The following is a 16,650-nucleotide window of genomic DNA, read 5'->3' on the forward strand; positions in this document are numbered from 1 at the left end:
AGCAGATCTCAACTTATGAAAGTTTTATTTGTGGGACCTTTCCAAAGGAACCCACCCCCAGCCCTCTTTTTTTATTCTTTATCTTGAAACAGGGTCTCACTGAGTTGCAGAGGGCCTCCCTAAGTAGCTGAGGCTGTCCGTGAAATGTAATCCTCCTGTCTCAGTCTCCCGAATGCTGGGATTACAAGCGTGCACCACCTGGCTAGGAACTGCTATTATAATGATAACATTCTGGGAGGCAGGGAAATTTAAGGCCAGACAATGCATCAAATCATAGACACACTGAGTGACAAAGAAATAGTTAGTGCTTGTGGTTGGGTCTGGTATTTCTTAGATCATATAGTTGGCCAGCAAGTTTCCATTTCTTTTCTAAAGAATAAGCAAATGCCTACTTTATTATTCACACACCTAAAATTACATAGAAACAAAACACAACTGCTTGGAGTACAAATATTTGGTTTACTCATTAAAATAGCAAATAACAAAATACCAAAAATCTTATGAGTTAAATAAAAAAGTGACATTCTTTATTTATCAAACCTTCTTAATCACTGAAATGAATTCATCTTTCTGCTCATTCAGCAATTATCCTTTCTTCCCTTTTCCCCCTTATAGCCCCAAGTTATTTTGATGGGTTCATCTCTGAAATTAATTTTTAAAATCTTTCTAAGTACTTTTTATTTTCCCAGTATCAAGACCAATCGTAGAAAGTTTTTCTCTTGGTCTCTTTCATGTGAAATGAATGCTAACAATGGAGATTTCATCAGCACATTTCGAGATGACAGCAGAGATTAGCCCTAAGCAAACATTTCAAGGCAATAACATGTCATTCGATTTTTGAGGACTTAATTATCACTATTGGGACAAAAAAGAAGTACTCAATTTCAGAAGAATATTCTTATGTTGGAAATTATTAATTAATATCTGATATAGTTCATTTACATAGTATGATTTGAGATACAAAGTTTTCTAGTTTTCTGAGGATTCAATATGACTGCCTCAGATTTAATTCTTGGATGTCAGTGCCACAATCTTTAATGAAAGAATCAAAGATAGACTTGAAAATTGAATTGTTTCAAAAGAAGTGATGACAGCAAGGGAAAGTTTTTGGCTTCTTAAAACATATACATACTACATATACATACATGTTTTGGCTTCTACATATACATACTAAAGAATAAAAATAAGCCAAAATATGTAATTTTGTACATATCAGAAATATTCCATGTGCCACAAACACAATAATTGTCCTAAAAAAGTCTTAAAGTTTGGAGCCATATTTAATTTTTTTTGTCTAACTTTACATGTATATTACCAACCATACATCTTTCTCAAGATCTGTCACCCACAAGGAAGCTTTTAGCCAGAATTTTTGGCAATATGCTTTTCCTCAAAATAAAACAAACCTCACAAAAAGCACTACCATTAACATCTGGCAGTTGAACTGGGCAGTCTTCTGAAGTATGTGTAATCTTTAAAAAAAATTTATCCTTTTTTCCTTCATGAGTCAGCAGTGCTCCATCTTCAAATAAATCCCAGTCACAATCTTAACTCACATACTCATATGTTCTCCTCATCCAACATTTTATTGATTCCATCACAAAGTTTCTGTAAGTGAGGCTTAAAATTTCCAAAGGGATTATACAAGGCAGCCAAAAATTCACAATTTGAAAAATGATCAAAGACATTATTAACCCGTCCATGCGACTTGGCGGTGAGGTGGCGCTGAATGATTTGGTGGAGCATCTCTCTGCATTCATTTAACAGCCGGGACAACACGTTCCGGTCAAAGGTGAAATCCACCTGATGGAAGCTGACCACGGTCATGGCGAGCTGGTGAACTTTCTTCTTAAACTTTTCCATCAGCGCCAGCTCGTCCTGATTAAACTGGTTATTCCTGTAAAGAATGGCCAGCTTGATGACTGTTTTGATGAGGTTCTTGATGATCTTCTCGGCCTCCTTCTTGTTCTGGGTGTACTCCTTGGTCACTCTGTAGAGCTCATCCAGCACCTCACTGCTGGTGTCGTCTATCAGGGTGGTGGCGATGGATTTGGACACCATTTTACCCAAGATCTTCTTTTGTGCCTGAACAGCCAGGTTTTTGGAATTAAAGACATCTGTGGCCACTGAGAAAGAGAAAGGGGAATAAAAGATCAGTAAGTATCAACAAGAGGGAAAAAAAATTAGAGTATTTTTTTCTCATTTTCCCACTTTTTGTGGTTTGCCTCCCATCTACTGAGATGTCTCTATAAAAAAATTAAGAATCATTTTCCTGCCTTTCTAGGTATTAAGTTCTCTTTTGTGGAGTTAACAGGATAGTTAACTCAAACTTTTTAAATTTTATTTTATTACTGAGGGTGGAACCAGGGGGCTTTCTACCTCCATGCTATACTCCCAGACTTATTTTATATTTTATTTGGAAACAGGGTCTCGCTAAGTTGCCGAGAGCCTCATTAAGTAACTGAAGCTGGCCTCAAACCTGTGTGATCCTCCTGTCTCAGCCTCCCAAGCGCAGGGATTACAAGCGTGTGCTACCACACCTGGCTTAACTCATTTTATTCCTTATTTTTTTTATGTAGTTAATGCTTTCTTTATAAGTAAAAATTGATAACTTCCTTGAAAATAACTGTGTGATTTTTAAAAAGTTTGTAGGTTTTTATGCAATTTTTACCTAGTATAGCCTTATGAACTATATTAAAAACATAAAGTCAACTACTCCACACCTGTCCTCTGAGCAATAGCAACACAGAGCAATGTAAAGAAATACATTTAAGTGAAAGGAGAATGAAAGGCAATGCCAGGATGTTGAGGAAATGACAAGCTTATAGAAGCGAATTAAAAGGAAAAGTCCTGTTTTATAACCCACTTGCAAAAAACAAAAGCAAGTAAATAAGCAAACAAAACCCCCTAGTCTCACCAGTCTTAAGTTTGGTTTGCTCCCAGAAGTTCGGTTTGGGGAGGGAATACTTCTTGCTTGGGCAGAGGGGTGTGTGTGTGTTTCTGGGGATGGAACTCAGGACATTCTACCTCTGAGCTACATTCCCAGCCTCATTTTTTTTTTTTTTTAAGAGAGTCTCACTAAGTTGCAGAGGGCCTAAGTTTCCCTGAAACTTATGATCTTCCTGTCTCAGTGTCCCAAGTACTGGGGTTACAGGCATGTACCACCACACCCAGCTTTATTTGTTATTTTTTATCAGTAGTCCATTGTTCCCTTTAAATTTTTATACATTTTGAAATAACTATATCTCATTAGCTATTGAAATGTGTTACATGAAAAACATACTTTGAAGAAGCTGATACTTAAAGAGTTTATGTTTGGAATGATCATAACTTTTTTTGTGTGTGTGGTACTGGGGTTCCTGGAAACCCTTCTACCTCCAGGCTACACTCCCAGACCTATTTTTATACTTTTTTATTTGGAAACAGGGTCTCTTAACCCAGCGCGGCTGGCTTCGAACCTGCGTGATCCTCCTGTCTCCGCCTCCCAAGCGCGGGGATTACAAGCGTGCGCCACCACGCCTGGCCCTGATCATAACTTTTGACAAATGTTTGAGATACATATAATAGTTGTATGTATTAAATACTGATAAGACATTAGATGTAATGCTGCTAGCTTAGAGAAAGCTCGAAAATACTAAACAAACATTTATTCCCCAAACCAAGTTTATTTTTTTCTACCACAATTTCCCCTGCTCTGTCTGTCCATCAGGCAATCTGAAAGCTACTGCTCTTGGAGGATCTCAGAGGTGCATTTCTTAGGGTGTCAATTCCACCTCTGAGCCCAGAGGCAGCTATTCTCTCTGTACATGCCAGTGTATGGGCTTAGGCCAAATATTAAAAAGTAACCATTTGGTAATGAAAGATAAAAATATTTAAAACATGGGCAGGTAGGAATTAATTCAGAGCATCACTGATAAAAAATTATCTAGTTTGGACAGACTAGCTTCGTTAAGAAGCCAACGGCACCTGCTAACAAATCCAGGCTTATAAGAAAAGTGACTCTTTCAATGTGAAACTGTTATTTTAGGTATGAAATTGGGGCAAAGAGAAGCCATATTACATTGGAAGCTTGGGTTTAAGGAAGCTATATAAACTGTATAGGTAGCTACAAAGTGGCCCATGATGTCCAGAATGTCGCTCATAAATCTACAATGTCATATATCTACTAAAAGAATGTTCTGATTAAACTAGAAATGGTAACCTCAGAAATGTTGATATTTAAACTGCAGAAACATGAACTGAAACTGCAAAAGAAGAACTGAAATATATTTGGGGAAAGAAAAGGAAAGTGAAAAAGCATGAAAAACAGCCAATTTTATGCAGGTTGCCAAGCTCTTTAGTGCTTTTGTCAGTCAAGCACTAGTCTATTTCCATTTCTGTTTTTCAATGATTTGCAAAAGCATATTAATTCACACTAAAGAATTTATATAAAAGGAATGCCACTCATGCAGTTAATATTACCACATTAAGACCAAGGGCCATCTTTCATCTTAGAACTCCTGATATGTACCTCAACAAAGAAATAAATCTGATTTATATAGGAAAGACTAGCCAATCATTTTCAGATACACAGCAATATATTTTGCATAAAGTTGAAAGTTTGTCATTTTAAATCTTTTAGAACTTGACACAGCCTCATCTGGGATTTACTGAAATGTCTTTCAGATGGACATGCTTTATGTTGTGGAACACTGGGACTAGATGGTGATGTGTGCCTAGGATTCCTCTGTGCTACTTCATCCAAGGATCCACTAGCAAGTTTGTACCTCTTCTTCTTTCCTTACTAAATTGCACAATGTTGAGAAACAAAACTCTATGCAGCAGCGCTTTAATTTCCTATAAGAGACGTAAAGGCAAACCTTCTGCCGACTAAGCAAGATCATTCCTGGTTTACTGGTAACCAAATCTGACCCAGAACAGGGAAGCTGATCTCTGAGGCTTTCAGTGCATCCTGGTGGAACGTCAAACCTCATTTAGAAACAGGGCAGCTATGTCACACCTTCAGTTTCTTCTTTGGATTTTTCCAGTGCAGTCTTTTCAAATGAGGATAAAGCAGCTCTTCCCCTCCCCCAGGAAGACATGCATGTGGTGAATTTATTTTCCCACAGTAGAAAAGACTTTTTTCTGAGCCAACTAGAGGTTGTGGCTGAGAGTTGCTGGCCAGGGATGTGTGGTGTCTGTGATCATAAAATATGATTTTTTTTTCTCTCTTGCACATTAACTGCCGTTAGCCACTCCTGCTCAGGCTCATTTGTCAGCCCCACATGCTCTACCAGATCCTTTAATGGCCTGGTATATCTCAGAGCTAGCTCTGGACCAAGTTTTCTCTCCTCCTCCTCCTCCTCCTCCTCCTCCTCCTCCTCCTCCTCCTCCTCCTCCTTCTTCTTCTTCTTCTTCTGTCTATTCTCACCCCTGTGTGATCTCATCCACTCCCACGGCTCCAGATGCCACCCACGTGCCAACAGCTCCTGGTTATAACTCAGCCTTCACCTCTTTTCCAGACTCATTTTGTAAAAGTATTCAAGATTTCCTTTTCCTTTGTGATTCTGCAGGCATCACAAAAGTGCAATGTTCAAGATGGAATCTTTGATTCTCTCCTGCCCCCAAAAGTGCTTCTCCCCGATTTTATACTATCTCAAACCTGGGAATCATTCACCACACCTTCTTCCCCCTTACTCGGCTCCATCAAGCTCTTTCTATTTTACTTTCTTCTCAAATCTTTAGAGTCCAACCATTTCCTCCCCAACTTCACAGATGCCACCTAGTGCAAGCCCCTTTCCAATCTCTTTTCACACCACATTTTTAAAATGTTAATTAAAAATGTTCTTTGCTATTCATCACACCTCTTTAATCCTGAAATCCTCATGATTTGCCTAATTTTTTGTTGTTTGCCTTTCTCCATTGAGGTCTACGCTCTCTGAGGGCAAAAACCATCTTGCCCGTGGAGTATCTCCTTGGCATGGAAGGGTGCCTGGTGTTGAAGCAGAAGTCACCTTCTCCCATCTCTTTACTATATTTAAATACTTCTCAACAAAAACATGCCAGCTTACTAAATGAGAGTTTTAAATACACATGTAGGTGTTTTTACTAACTTGTTGTAAAAGCTAGAGAAATAGTTATTTGGTTTATCTCACTAAATATGTGACTTCACCAGTGTACTTCAGAGTGTGGTTTCTCTTGCCATCAATCAGTTATTTTAAAGATGAGACATTTGAAGCCAGGTGTGGTGGCGGACGCTTGTAATCCCCCGCACTTGGAAGGCAGAGACAGGAGGATAGCGCAGGTTCGAAGCCAGCCATACTGGCTTAAGAGACCCTGTTTCCAAATTTTAAAAAGTATAAAATAGGTCTGGGAGTGTACAGGTAGAAGGGTTTCCAGGAGCCCCAGTACCACCAGAAAAAAAAAAAAAAAGATGAGACATTTGTTGTGTACAAACAGAAAATATCCAAGGCCAATAATACAAATATTTTGAGTAAAAGCGAGGTATAAGGTAGTGGAAGATTAAACATAGACCCACCTCTGCTTCTCACTGGATCTAGATTTAAACTTGTGAGAGAGAGGTGGGCAAAGGCATGTCCTGGGAGCTAAGATGTGTATAAATATTCCTTACAAAGAAAGTGTGGAAAGTACCAATTCAGCCTTTGACTAGTACGATGGGTACACTTGCCTTTGGAAAAAGACTTGTCAATGATGACTAATAAAAAAGTGAAGCCATACATCAAAAACATACAAAGAACTACCTCTGTGTTTGACAGAGCTGGGCATGGTGATGCACGCTTATAAACCCAGCATTTGGGAGGCTGAGACAGGTGAATCTCAGTTCATGGACAGTCTCAGCTACTTAATAAGGCCCTTTGCAACTCAGTGAAACCCTGTTTGAAAATAAAGAACAAAAAATAGGGCTAGGGGTATAGCTTGAAAGTACAATGCACCTGGGTTCTATCCCCAGTACTGCAAAAAAAAAAAAAAAAAAACTGATAAAAATGGAGAGTAAATATTATTTTATACTATTTATCTTTACTTCCCTTCTTCTCTGACTTAATCAAATAGACAGTTTCAGCAATGTTTTCTAGAAAGAAAATTGATATTTGAGGAATCCTAGTGTTAGCATCAATGATCATAAGGTTGGAGACAAGCTGGGTGTGGTGGTGCATACTTGTAATCCCAGTACTTGGGAGGTTGAGACAGGAGGATTACAGGATTGCAGCCAGCCTCACAGCAACTTAGGTCCTTTGCAATTAAGTGAGACCCTATTTCCAGATAAAAATAAAATAGGGTTGGTGGTATAGATTAGAGGCAAAATGCCCCTAGGTTCCATCCCCAGTACTACAAAATAAATTAATTTAACTAAGTTAAGTTGAAGATAAATATATTGGCGGTAAAAGTATACTGGCCTATGTGTACACACAAAAAAAGTGCTAAAAAGAGAACAAATATTAAGCAATATGAAATAATATCGATTATTGAAACACCATAGTTATAAAAATTAACAAAAATACTCCCTATGTACTCCTACTAAGGATTTGCTAATACTGTATGGTGAAGAATCACTTTCTTTACAGTGTCACCAGCAAATACATATCTTTTTTTACCCAACCTAGAACTAGTAAATGGTGACCATGAAGGCAAATGTCATTGCACATTAAAATTTAATTCAGTGGGCCCAGTATGAGGATGAAAAAGAAAACAATTTAAAGAGCATATCTGGCTGTTGTGGTCAGCTAATAAAGGTTTTTAAAACAAATATGTGAAACCTTGGCTCTCTTGCATCTGAATAACTCCAAATCTAAATAGGACTTCATGAAAAGGCACCACTGGTGAGAAGTGGAACCAAAATAAGCACTGTTAGAAGCAATGGGCAGGCTCAGAGCTAAGCTGCCTGCAGGGAGCTCTGGGAACCGCTGAGGATGTCCAGTGACACCTCCTCCACGCTCCTGACCCCAAAGTAGGAATTCAACAGGATAGAGAAGAAACTGACCACAAGCGAAAGAGAAGAGAGAAGGAAGGAGGAAAGAGGGGGAGGACAGGAAGTGGGTGAGGGCCACAGCCAGCAGAAGCTGCAGAGATGGGAACTAGAGTTGGGCTGATCCTGGGAGGGTCACAAGCAGCAATGGTGGCAGCAGCTGGAGGTAATCTTATCATCCAGAGACAGAAGACAAGCACCAGGCACCTTCACCCTAAAACTGCACTATGTCATCATAAGATAGAGGTTGTCACACAAGAGAACATGGTCTGGGAGAATCAATGAACCTGGATCCTTACCCTGACACTGAGCGTACATTTTGGCATAGAGGCATTTTCCTGACCTCTACTGGTTAACAGCCAGGAAGGTACACTGACACAGCAACAAGCCAAGTCACTCACTCCGTGTCTCATACCCTCTCCAAAAAATACATGCTCATTGAAAAAGGTGACAGAGAATATGATGATTTTCAAATCTCCACTCTCACTCAATATCTTTTCCATGGAGTACTAAGAATTGTCTAACAAGCCCTTCCAAATTTCTTTCATTGTCCTTCATTTAGCCATTTTCTAATTCTGTAAATTGTAGAACACTGAACATGTTACAAATGGCTCTTATCTACAGAGATGTAAATAAAATCTGCCCACTGGACCTGCCACTGATTCCCAGTTTTCTTGTTTGGCCTGTGCTTGCTCTTAGGATTCTCTTTAAGCCAATTTTAAGAATTTAATGAATCCATTACTAATTGAGTTAAGAAAAATCTTTGAGACATCCAAGTTGCATATATATGAGTCATGAGTTTAAAAAACATGCCTTTAAAACATATTAGGATTTTTAAATAAAAAATATTTGGATTAAAATAACTGTAGTATGAACTTTGGTGTCCTAGTGTTCTTTTCCTGTGACAACTTATTCTCTCAGGATCCTGAAAAAGTTAAGTAAGTGTACTGGTAAAAGTTCAAATACTCTGCGATTAATGGTTCCTTGAACTACCATACTGCTTAGGGATATTGCTGAAACTCGGTTTCCTCATCTGTAAGCTGAGAATAGTGATCCCAACCTCTAGGAGTTGTTCCAAGACAAATGCGTAGGGTCCACCTAGAAGTATTTTCCACAATGCCTGCCATGGGACAGCCTTCTCCATAGGCTTGCTTAAAGAATGTAACAAGTCAAACTTCAAACATACCCTAACGTTCTTTAATACTGAATCACATTTGGTCAAAATTAATCAACTCCTTCCAAAGTATTCTGAAACTGTGAATGTGAAATGTGAAATGCCAGATGGTTGTGTGAAAAGAGCCTCACAAGGTTTAGCTAATAAGAAGTTGTATTTCTTTTTTCATGATAAAACGTTATTTTTCATTTTAAAAAGTACAACCCATTTCAGTTCTTTAGAAGAAAAAAAAATTTTAAGGTGTTGATTCTCTTGTTAGCAACAGATCCAACTTCAAGGACTCTGATAGGAAACATAAGGTTATTTTACCTAGAGAAGATTGGCTCACAGAGAATAAGTATAGCCTACCACTAACAGGCAAGAGGGGAAACGATTTCCACATCAATGCAAAGCTGCACAACGGGGGCAAGATGCAAATGAAATGGGCCAAAAATAAAGCCAGAGTGAAACCCACAGCAGAAGCCACAGCAGCTGGCCAAATCACTCCAGTAAGCCACAGCATTCACACCAGCGGCTCCGAGGCCTCCCAGAGATCCAGAGACCGACGCAGGGCAGGAAGCCAAGCAAGAGCAGACTGGACGGGCACAGGCTCCTTCGAGTCATGACTCCTGGGTTGTAAACTCGGGCACAATTTAATGTCTTCTCTCAGTTTTCTCATCTGCTAAGTGGGCAGTCACTTCAATTGTTGTGGCTTAAATCAGATTTAATGAGCTACAAATATAAAAACACCTACCAACATGCTGGGCTCATGAAAGAGACTACAAAGGAACTCTTCACTGTTACGACCTTATTCCATAGACCTGAAGCTGAGGAGCAGAGATCCAAGCCCTGGGTTTGCATATTTGCACACACTGTGCTTTTTCTACTCATTCTTCTTTATCTCCTCTATTGGCTAAATTTGTAGGCAAGAAAAATTAAATCCTGAAATTAATTCCTGCGATCTTAGCTGTATTTTCTACTTTAATTCTGGAATCGCTTCATGATTTGGGGGGCACCTTTGTGCCCTTTATCCCCACAGATTAGTTTTGTGATGATCTTGAAAATGTCAGGAGTTTTCAAACTCCTCAGACCCTATCTCTGTCCTCCTCTGACCCATCAATTTGCCCTAGGAATCCATGTGATGTCTTGATTGTCTTTACAGGATAAACTCTGACAAAACATCTCTATGGCTTATAGGTTGGTCTATCTAGTTCTAGAAATGGAGAAAGGTTTGGTGATGCTTATATGGAACAGTATGGTTGGACATCAAAGAATGTCAGTCTTTATAACCTCTGAGAACAGAGGTTATAGGAAAAGATGAATTATACCACTCCCAAAGTCAGTGCAAAGGGTTTCTAGACACAAGAACCCATTTAATATCCTAGGCAATAATGATGATAAAAATAAAAATAAATAATAGTGTCATCATTTAAAAATTCTTATTATATGATCGCTGAAATTACCCAGAACTTGAATTATCTAATTGAAATTTCACACCCACCCTACGAGGGGGGTTATTATTATACCCACTTTACAGATGAGGTAACTGAGGCCCAGAAAAATGAAATGGTAGAGATGGACTTGAACTCAAGTCCAACTTCAAGCTATTCTTAGAACAACTATATAATACATGAACTTAAGGAAAGATACTTCTTTTTTTTGTGGGTCTGGGGGTGAAATCCAGGGGCATTCGACCTCTGGGCTATATCCCCTGCCCTGTTTTTTATTCTTTATTTTGAAACTGGGTCTCACTGAGTTGCAGAGGGCTTCACTAGGTAGCTGAGGCTGTCCGCGAACCGCGATCCTCCAGTCTCAGCCTCCCAAATGCTGGGATTACAAGCGTGCGCCACCACGCCCGGCTGGAAAGCTACTTCTTGGTGATATGGGAAGATCTCAAAATATCTGGCTAAAAAAAAGTGAAATAAAAAAGAAAGAGACTTTATCAGGAAGAAAACAGATCATAAGGTAGATGAAGCCAGCTGGGCTTCAAACAGCCTGTATTTTTCGGGAACAACCTAGGTGGTTTTAAGGCATTTTAGAATTTAATCTAAAAAAGTAATATACTTACATTGCTCAAAAATAGAATATAAATATATAAAGTGAAAAGTCTCCTTGGTTTTACCACCCACTGCACAGCTCTGACCCCAGCTTCTCCTTAGAAGAGGCAACAACTGTTCTTAGATTTTTGGCATCATATCAAAGTCCCACAGTGCCCTGCACAGACAAGCAAATACATAAATAGCTACTGAGCAGTGTGAAGTTCCTAAGAAATGTAACTTTGGAGTGAGGGAGAATAAAGTGTGCAGTGTCCACAGTTCCGTGCTCAACTGATATAAAATGGTGATGTGCTGGAGGAACTCAACCTCTGCGGCCCCCACTCAATAGCAGTGAGACTCCTTCAACAGGTGGCAGGAAGGTAACAAGCAGATAATCTGGATTTTCTATTTAATGCCAGGTGCATACTGTGCTTAGGATGATCATATAGTTTATCATCAAGTATCTTTTGAAAAGGTGCTGTTAGTAATTATGCCATGCCAACACGTCTGTAATTGTCCCTGGTAAATGTTAAATAGTCCCCCTACTTAAGTAAGAAAGGATCAAAAGTAAGAATTCATACACATATTTATGACAGGAGGAATTTCTTGGAAACCCCATAGGAATAAGCCAAATTTCCCCCGTAACTTATGCTAAAAAACTAGTTCTTCAGATTAAGAAGCACCTATGCCCCCTTACAGCAGGAAGTCGCTAAGAGTGGTCATCGCCCGTTTCCCTAACGGCAGTTAGGGTTTCCTATTCGGAAGGGGGGATTGAGGAGATAGAAAGGAAATAAGCAGATAGGGAAAAGGCCTTCTTAGAAAAAAGTTAATTTCCTGAGTTTCCTGAGGGGCGACAAATGCCTGAAACTCCAAAGGCTCAGAGATAAGAAGGCCAGAGCTTCCTGAAAGGAGACCCTTCAAAGGACTTGCAAATACCCTATGCAAATTCTCCTTGGAATCCCCAAAGTCACCCTAACCAAAAATGGATTTGCAAGCGGTCAGGCCTTTGCCTTACTCGATGGCAAAAGGGGACTTTCCCTCTCGGGACCCCCTCCCTTTTTGGGGAGCTGTTCTCTCTCTTGCAGGTCGTGTTGGCCCTGAGAGAAGGTAGAGTGCATCGGAGGGCATGTGGCTCTGGTGGCTCGGGCGACTCTTGAGTAGTGACCTGAAGGCCTCCGCTGGACATCATGGCTGACCAGGCCTCTAGGGGTGACCTATACCTCTTTTTTGGCAGATCGCGTGGACTCTGGGAGAAAGTAGTTTGCAACTGATGGGCACTTGGCTCGGGTGACACTCGGGTAGTGACCCTGAAGGCAGCTACTGGACCCGGAGTTCCAAGAAAGCAGCCTGCACCTGAAGGCAATTCGGCTTGGGCTACTCTCAAGTATTGTCCTGAAGGCAGCTGCTGGACCCAGAGTTCCAGCCCCTTTGGGGGTGTTCAGCCACCCTTCTCCCCCTTCCCTGCTGCTTCCAATAAACCTTTTACTCCCCTTAAAAAAAAAGAACCTTATTGGGGGGATCTCTCTAGTTAAAGAGGTTTTAGAAGAAGTACACACCAAAGTCCCCTCTGGAGATGCACAAATGTGTTGATATTAAAGGTCTTGATGGTTTGTGCAGTAAAGAAACACTTTAACTTTGCTTACCTAAATTTTCCAAACCAATTTCACATAGGACCCAGTAACAAATCCATAGGATAAGGTCATTGAAAATAACAGGCTAGCAAATTTTGTAGGTTCCTGTTATTTGTCTGGAGTGGATTCGTAATGATCTTGTGCAAGTAGAAAGAGGGCAAGACATGTAGTCAGGAAATAGAGGGATCCCGAGCACAGATTCCAGAGCCAGAGTATGCAGGTGAGAAGCTGGACTCTGCCACAGAGTGTTTATAATGCATCAGACACTGTGGTTTCAAGGATACTTAACTTCCCAGGTGCTCAGACTAATATGGGAAGGGAGAGTGTGGATGAGTGCACGGGCAGAGCATGTGCCAGCAGTTCACTTTGTAGCAGGAAGGCACACAAAGAAAGGCACATTCATTTTTCTGCGTGGAGTGATGCAGGGGGCTAGCTATGGGAAGGCTGCCCAAAAGGAGACTGACCTCATAAATAAATGTGACTTCATTCCAGAGCTGACTTCCTACTGGTAGTTAGGGGTTAAAAGTTCTGCTTCACCAGTGGGTATGTCAAACACCAAAAGATGTGTGTGCTCTAGGGATTTTAGAAAAAAATAAAATATTAACTACGTATAACTTATTATCAAGTCCTTGGAAATACTTAGTACAATGTCCAGCACTCAGTTTTCAGGAGGGTTGGGGGAGGGAGAAGCAAGATTGCAGGTGCCTAGGACAGGATTCTCAGTGTCATGGGCCAGCAGGATCAGAAGAGCTTGGAAGTGTCTTAGTAGTTAGGAGACCTGTTGCATCAGGATCTCCAGGACTGCAGTCTAAGAAACTTTTCTCCTTCCTTCCTTCCTTCCTTCCTTCCTCCCTCCCTCCCCCCCTCCCTCCCTCTCTCCCTTCCTTCCTTTCCTCCTCCTCCTCCTCCTCCTCCTTTTTTTTTTTGCAGTACTGGGGATGGAATCCAGGGACAACAACCACCACCTCCTCCTCCTTTTTTTTTTTTTTTTGTGCAGTACTAGGGATGGAATCCAGGGACGACCTCCTCCCCCTCCTCCTCCTCCTCCTCCTCCTTCTCCTCCTCTTCCTCCTCCCCCTCCTTTTTTTTCAGTACTGGGGATGGAACCCAGGGAGGACTTCCTTCTCCTCCTCCTCCTCCTTTTTTTTTTTTTTTTTTAGTACTGGGGATGGAACCCAGGGACTTTCTACCTCCAAGCCACATCCACAGCCCTATTTTTTATTCTTTATTTTGAAACAGGGTCTCACTGAGTTGCAAAGGGCCTCACTAAGTAGCTGAGGCTGTCTACAAATCATGATTCTCCTTTCTTAGCCTCCCAAATGCTGGGATTACAAGAGTGTGCCAACACACCTGGTCTAAGAAACTTTTAAGAAACATCTTATGTGATTTTGCTATACGGTAAAGTCAGAGGACCTGTGCACCCCTAGAAAACTGTTCTGGTTTTTTGAGCAGGGATCAGTACTGGAGATTGAACACAGGGGCACTCTACTTCTGAGCTACACCCCTAGCGCTTTTGTTCCAGGGTCTCCCTAAACTGCTGAGGCTGGCCTCGAACCTGAAATCCTTCTGTCTCATCCTCCCAAATCCTGGGATTACAGGCATGTATCACTATCCCAGGGTTAAGAACACTATTCTTAAAATTCCACACAAATATACTTTGGCCACAAAATCATGCTGAAAGTAGACTTTTAACAGACTTAGTTCTGTCTCAATTTTTTTCATGAGAAAAAAGGTTCATGGAACCCAGAGAAACTGTTTTTGGAATAGAACACATTACATTAAAGCCTCAAAGAATTTTGATAATATCCAATATAGAAAAGTTGGTTTCTTTCTAGATGATATTTCAAATCAAAGTTTGAACAGGGCCTAACTCCTTCACTAGACTACATCTGGACATGAAATTAAATGAAAATACCCTACAATTATTTATACAAGTCTGACTTTAGGGAATGATTGCTTTTCTTTTCAAATTAAATAAGTCCTGTGTTTATTATGTTGAATTAGAATACACTAATTTTTCTTAAAGATATTTCAATTAAGCTGGATTTATTTACCTATGTTCTTAAGAATATAAAGCCTTTTCACTGTTGACATAATCCAATCTTTCACTAGAATATAGAAGAAAATCCTCCTAACAGCTTTATGATTTTTTATACTTTTCTACCTGAAGTTCTCCCACCCTGCCAGAGGCCCACACTCCTGATGAATATACTCATGGAGCACTCAGAAAACCAGTAACAGCCGGGTGTGGTGGTGCACACTTGTAATCCCAGCTTTTGGGATGCCGAAACAGGAGGATCGGATTGTGGTTGGTGGACAGCCTCAGCTACTTAGTGAGGCCCTCTGCAACTTAGTGAGACTGTTTCAAGATAGAGAATAAAACAGCTCAGAGACAGAGTGCCCCTGGGTTCAATCCCCAGTACTGCAAAAAAGAAAGAAAGAAAGAAAGAAAGAAAGAAAGAAAGAAAGAAAGAAAGAAGAAAGAGAGAGAGAAAAAGAGAAAACCAGTAACAGATATATAAAACCATCACATTAGAGTCAAGTATAGTTAGTGAGCCAGCCATCAAAATTGCTTCAATGGTCAACAGGACTTCCTGGTCTCATCAGGTTGCTTTCTGGTCACAAAGACAAGTAAACAACAAGATTACAGTTGATATGTGTACAGCATTCTACAGTTTGCAAAATATTTTCATTATAACATTTTCATATGAATTTTTGATTTGGTGCTCTAATAATTTAACCCAAAGGGAGAGTCAGAAAAGAGAACCAGGGCTCAAAAGTCAAGAGATTTAACCCAGGGTGCATAATTAGGGACAAAGCTGAGGCATATCACTGCCTCCTATGGTGTGCAGCTGTTCTACAAAGGCAAAATTAAGATAATGATCATGTATGAATTTTCTATCAAGTGCCACGTATTGCTGAGCCAGATGCAGAATCCCACTCTTCGAGCTTTTCTGCTCTCTCAGATGAAGCAACTTCTTGAATTAAAAGTCAGGAGCACACGTGTTACACATCAGAGAACAGAAACCAAGGAAAACCTGTATGTTGACCCTTGGCCTTCTCCTTCCAGCCCTTCCTAAAATGGGCTGCTTGTCCTATAAACCTCAGTTCATACACCACCTCTTCCAAGAGGTTTTTCTAAATTCAGTGGGTGGAATCTCTCCTGCTGACCTGCTTTTCTGCCTGGTGGGAGAGTTAAATTCCTATATTAATTACTCATGATCCTTGATAAGTAAAGTACCAAGTCTATTAATCTCTACATTTTTCAAAGTGCTTAATACACACCCTGACCTGCCTCGTGGAACCCAACAATATTTTTTACAGCAATTCATAGAGGTATGTCATGGTATCTGTTCAATTCCTCTGTGTGTGTGTGTGTGTGTGTGTGTGTGTGTGTGTGTGTTACTGGGGACTGTACCTCTGAGTTATACCTCCAGTCCTATTTTATGTTTTATTCTGAAAAAGGGTCTTGCTAAGTTACCAAGAGCCTTCCTAAGTTGCTGAGGCTGGCTTTGAACCTGTGATCCTTCTGTTTAAGCTTCCCAAGTACAGGGAATATAGGCCACCACATCTGGCTAGTTCAATTCCTTTTATTCAGAGCTTAACAAATTTGTACTCCCTGGCTAAAAACATAACCCTATATATGGGATGAAAAAACTTTTGGAGGTTATGTGTAAGTATGTGTATGTGGTACTGGGGATGGAACCCAGGGCCTCACATATGGTAGGCAATGCTTTATGTTTCAAAGAAAAGGACTCTAAGTAAAATAATGTAGTTTCTTTGTTTAATTTACTGCTTTTATCCCCTGCCCTTGACAAAAATAGACTGGTTAACTACTTTGCTTGGAGAAGTGACCATATTTAGTTA

At 40.3% G+C, this 16,650-nt stretch overlaps 1 protein-coding gene across 2 annotated transcripts in view; it reads right to left on the bottom strand.

Annotated features, from left to right (window-relative positions):
• Window positions 1-1,560: 1,560 nt before the first annotated feature.
• TNFAIP8 (TNF alpha induced protein 8) overlaps window positions 1,561-16,650 on the bottom strand; it is a gene marked incomplete at both ends in the record, with an annotated part of 62,699 nt that continues 47,609 nt past the window's right edge. For both annotated transcript variants that reach the window (XM_080698907.1, XM_080698906.1), the window contains one exon: window positions 1,561-2,126. In XM_080698907.1, the coding sequence (XP_080555033.1) occupies window positions 1,561-2,126 (566 nt within the window). The remainder of the gene's footprint in view (window positions 2,127-16,650) is intronic.

This window comes from Muscardinus avellanarius (genome assembly GCF_963383645.1).
Source record: "Muscardinus avellanarius genome assembly, chromosome: 7".
Lineage (NCBI taxonomy): Eukaryota > Metazoa > Chordata > Mammalia > Rodentia > Gliridae > Muscardinus > Muscardinus avellanarius.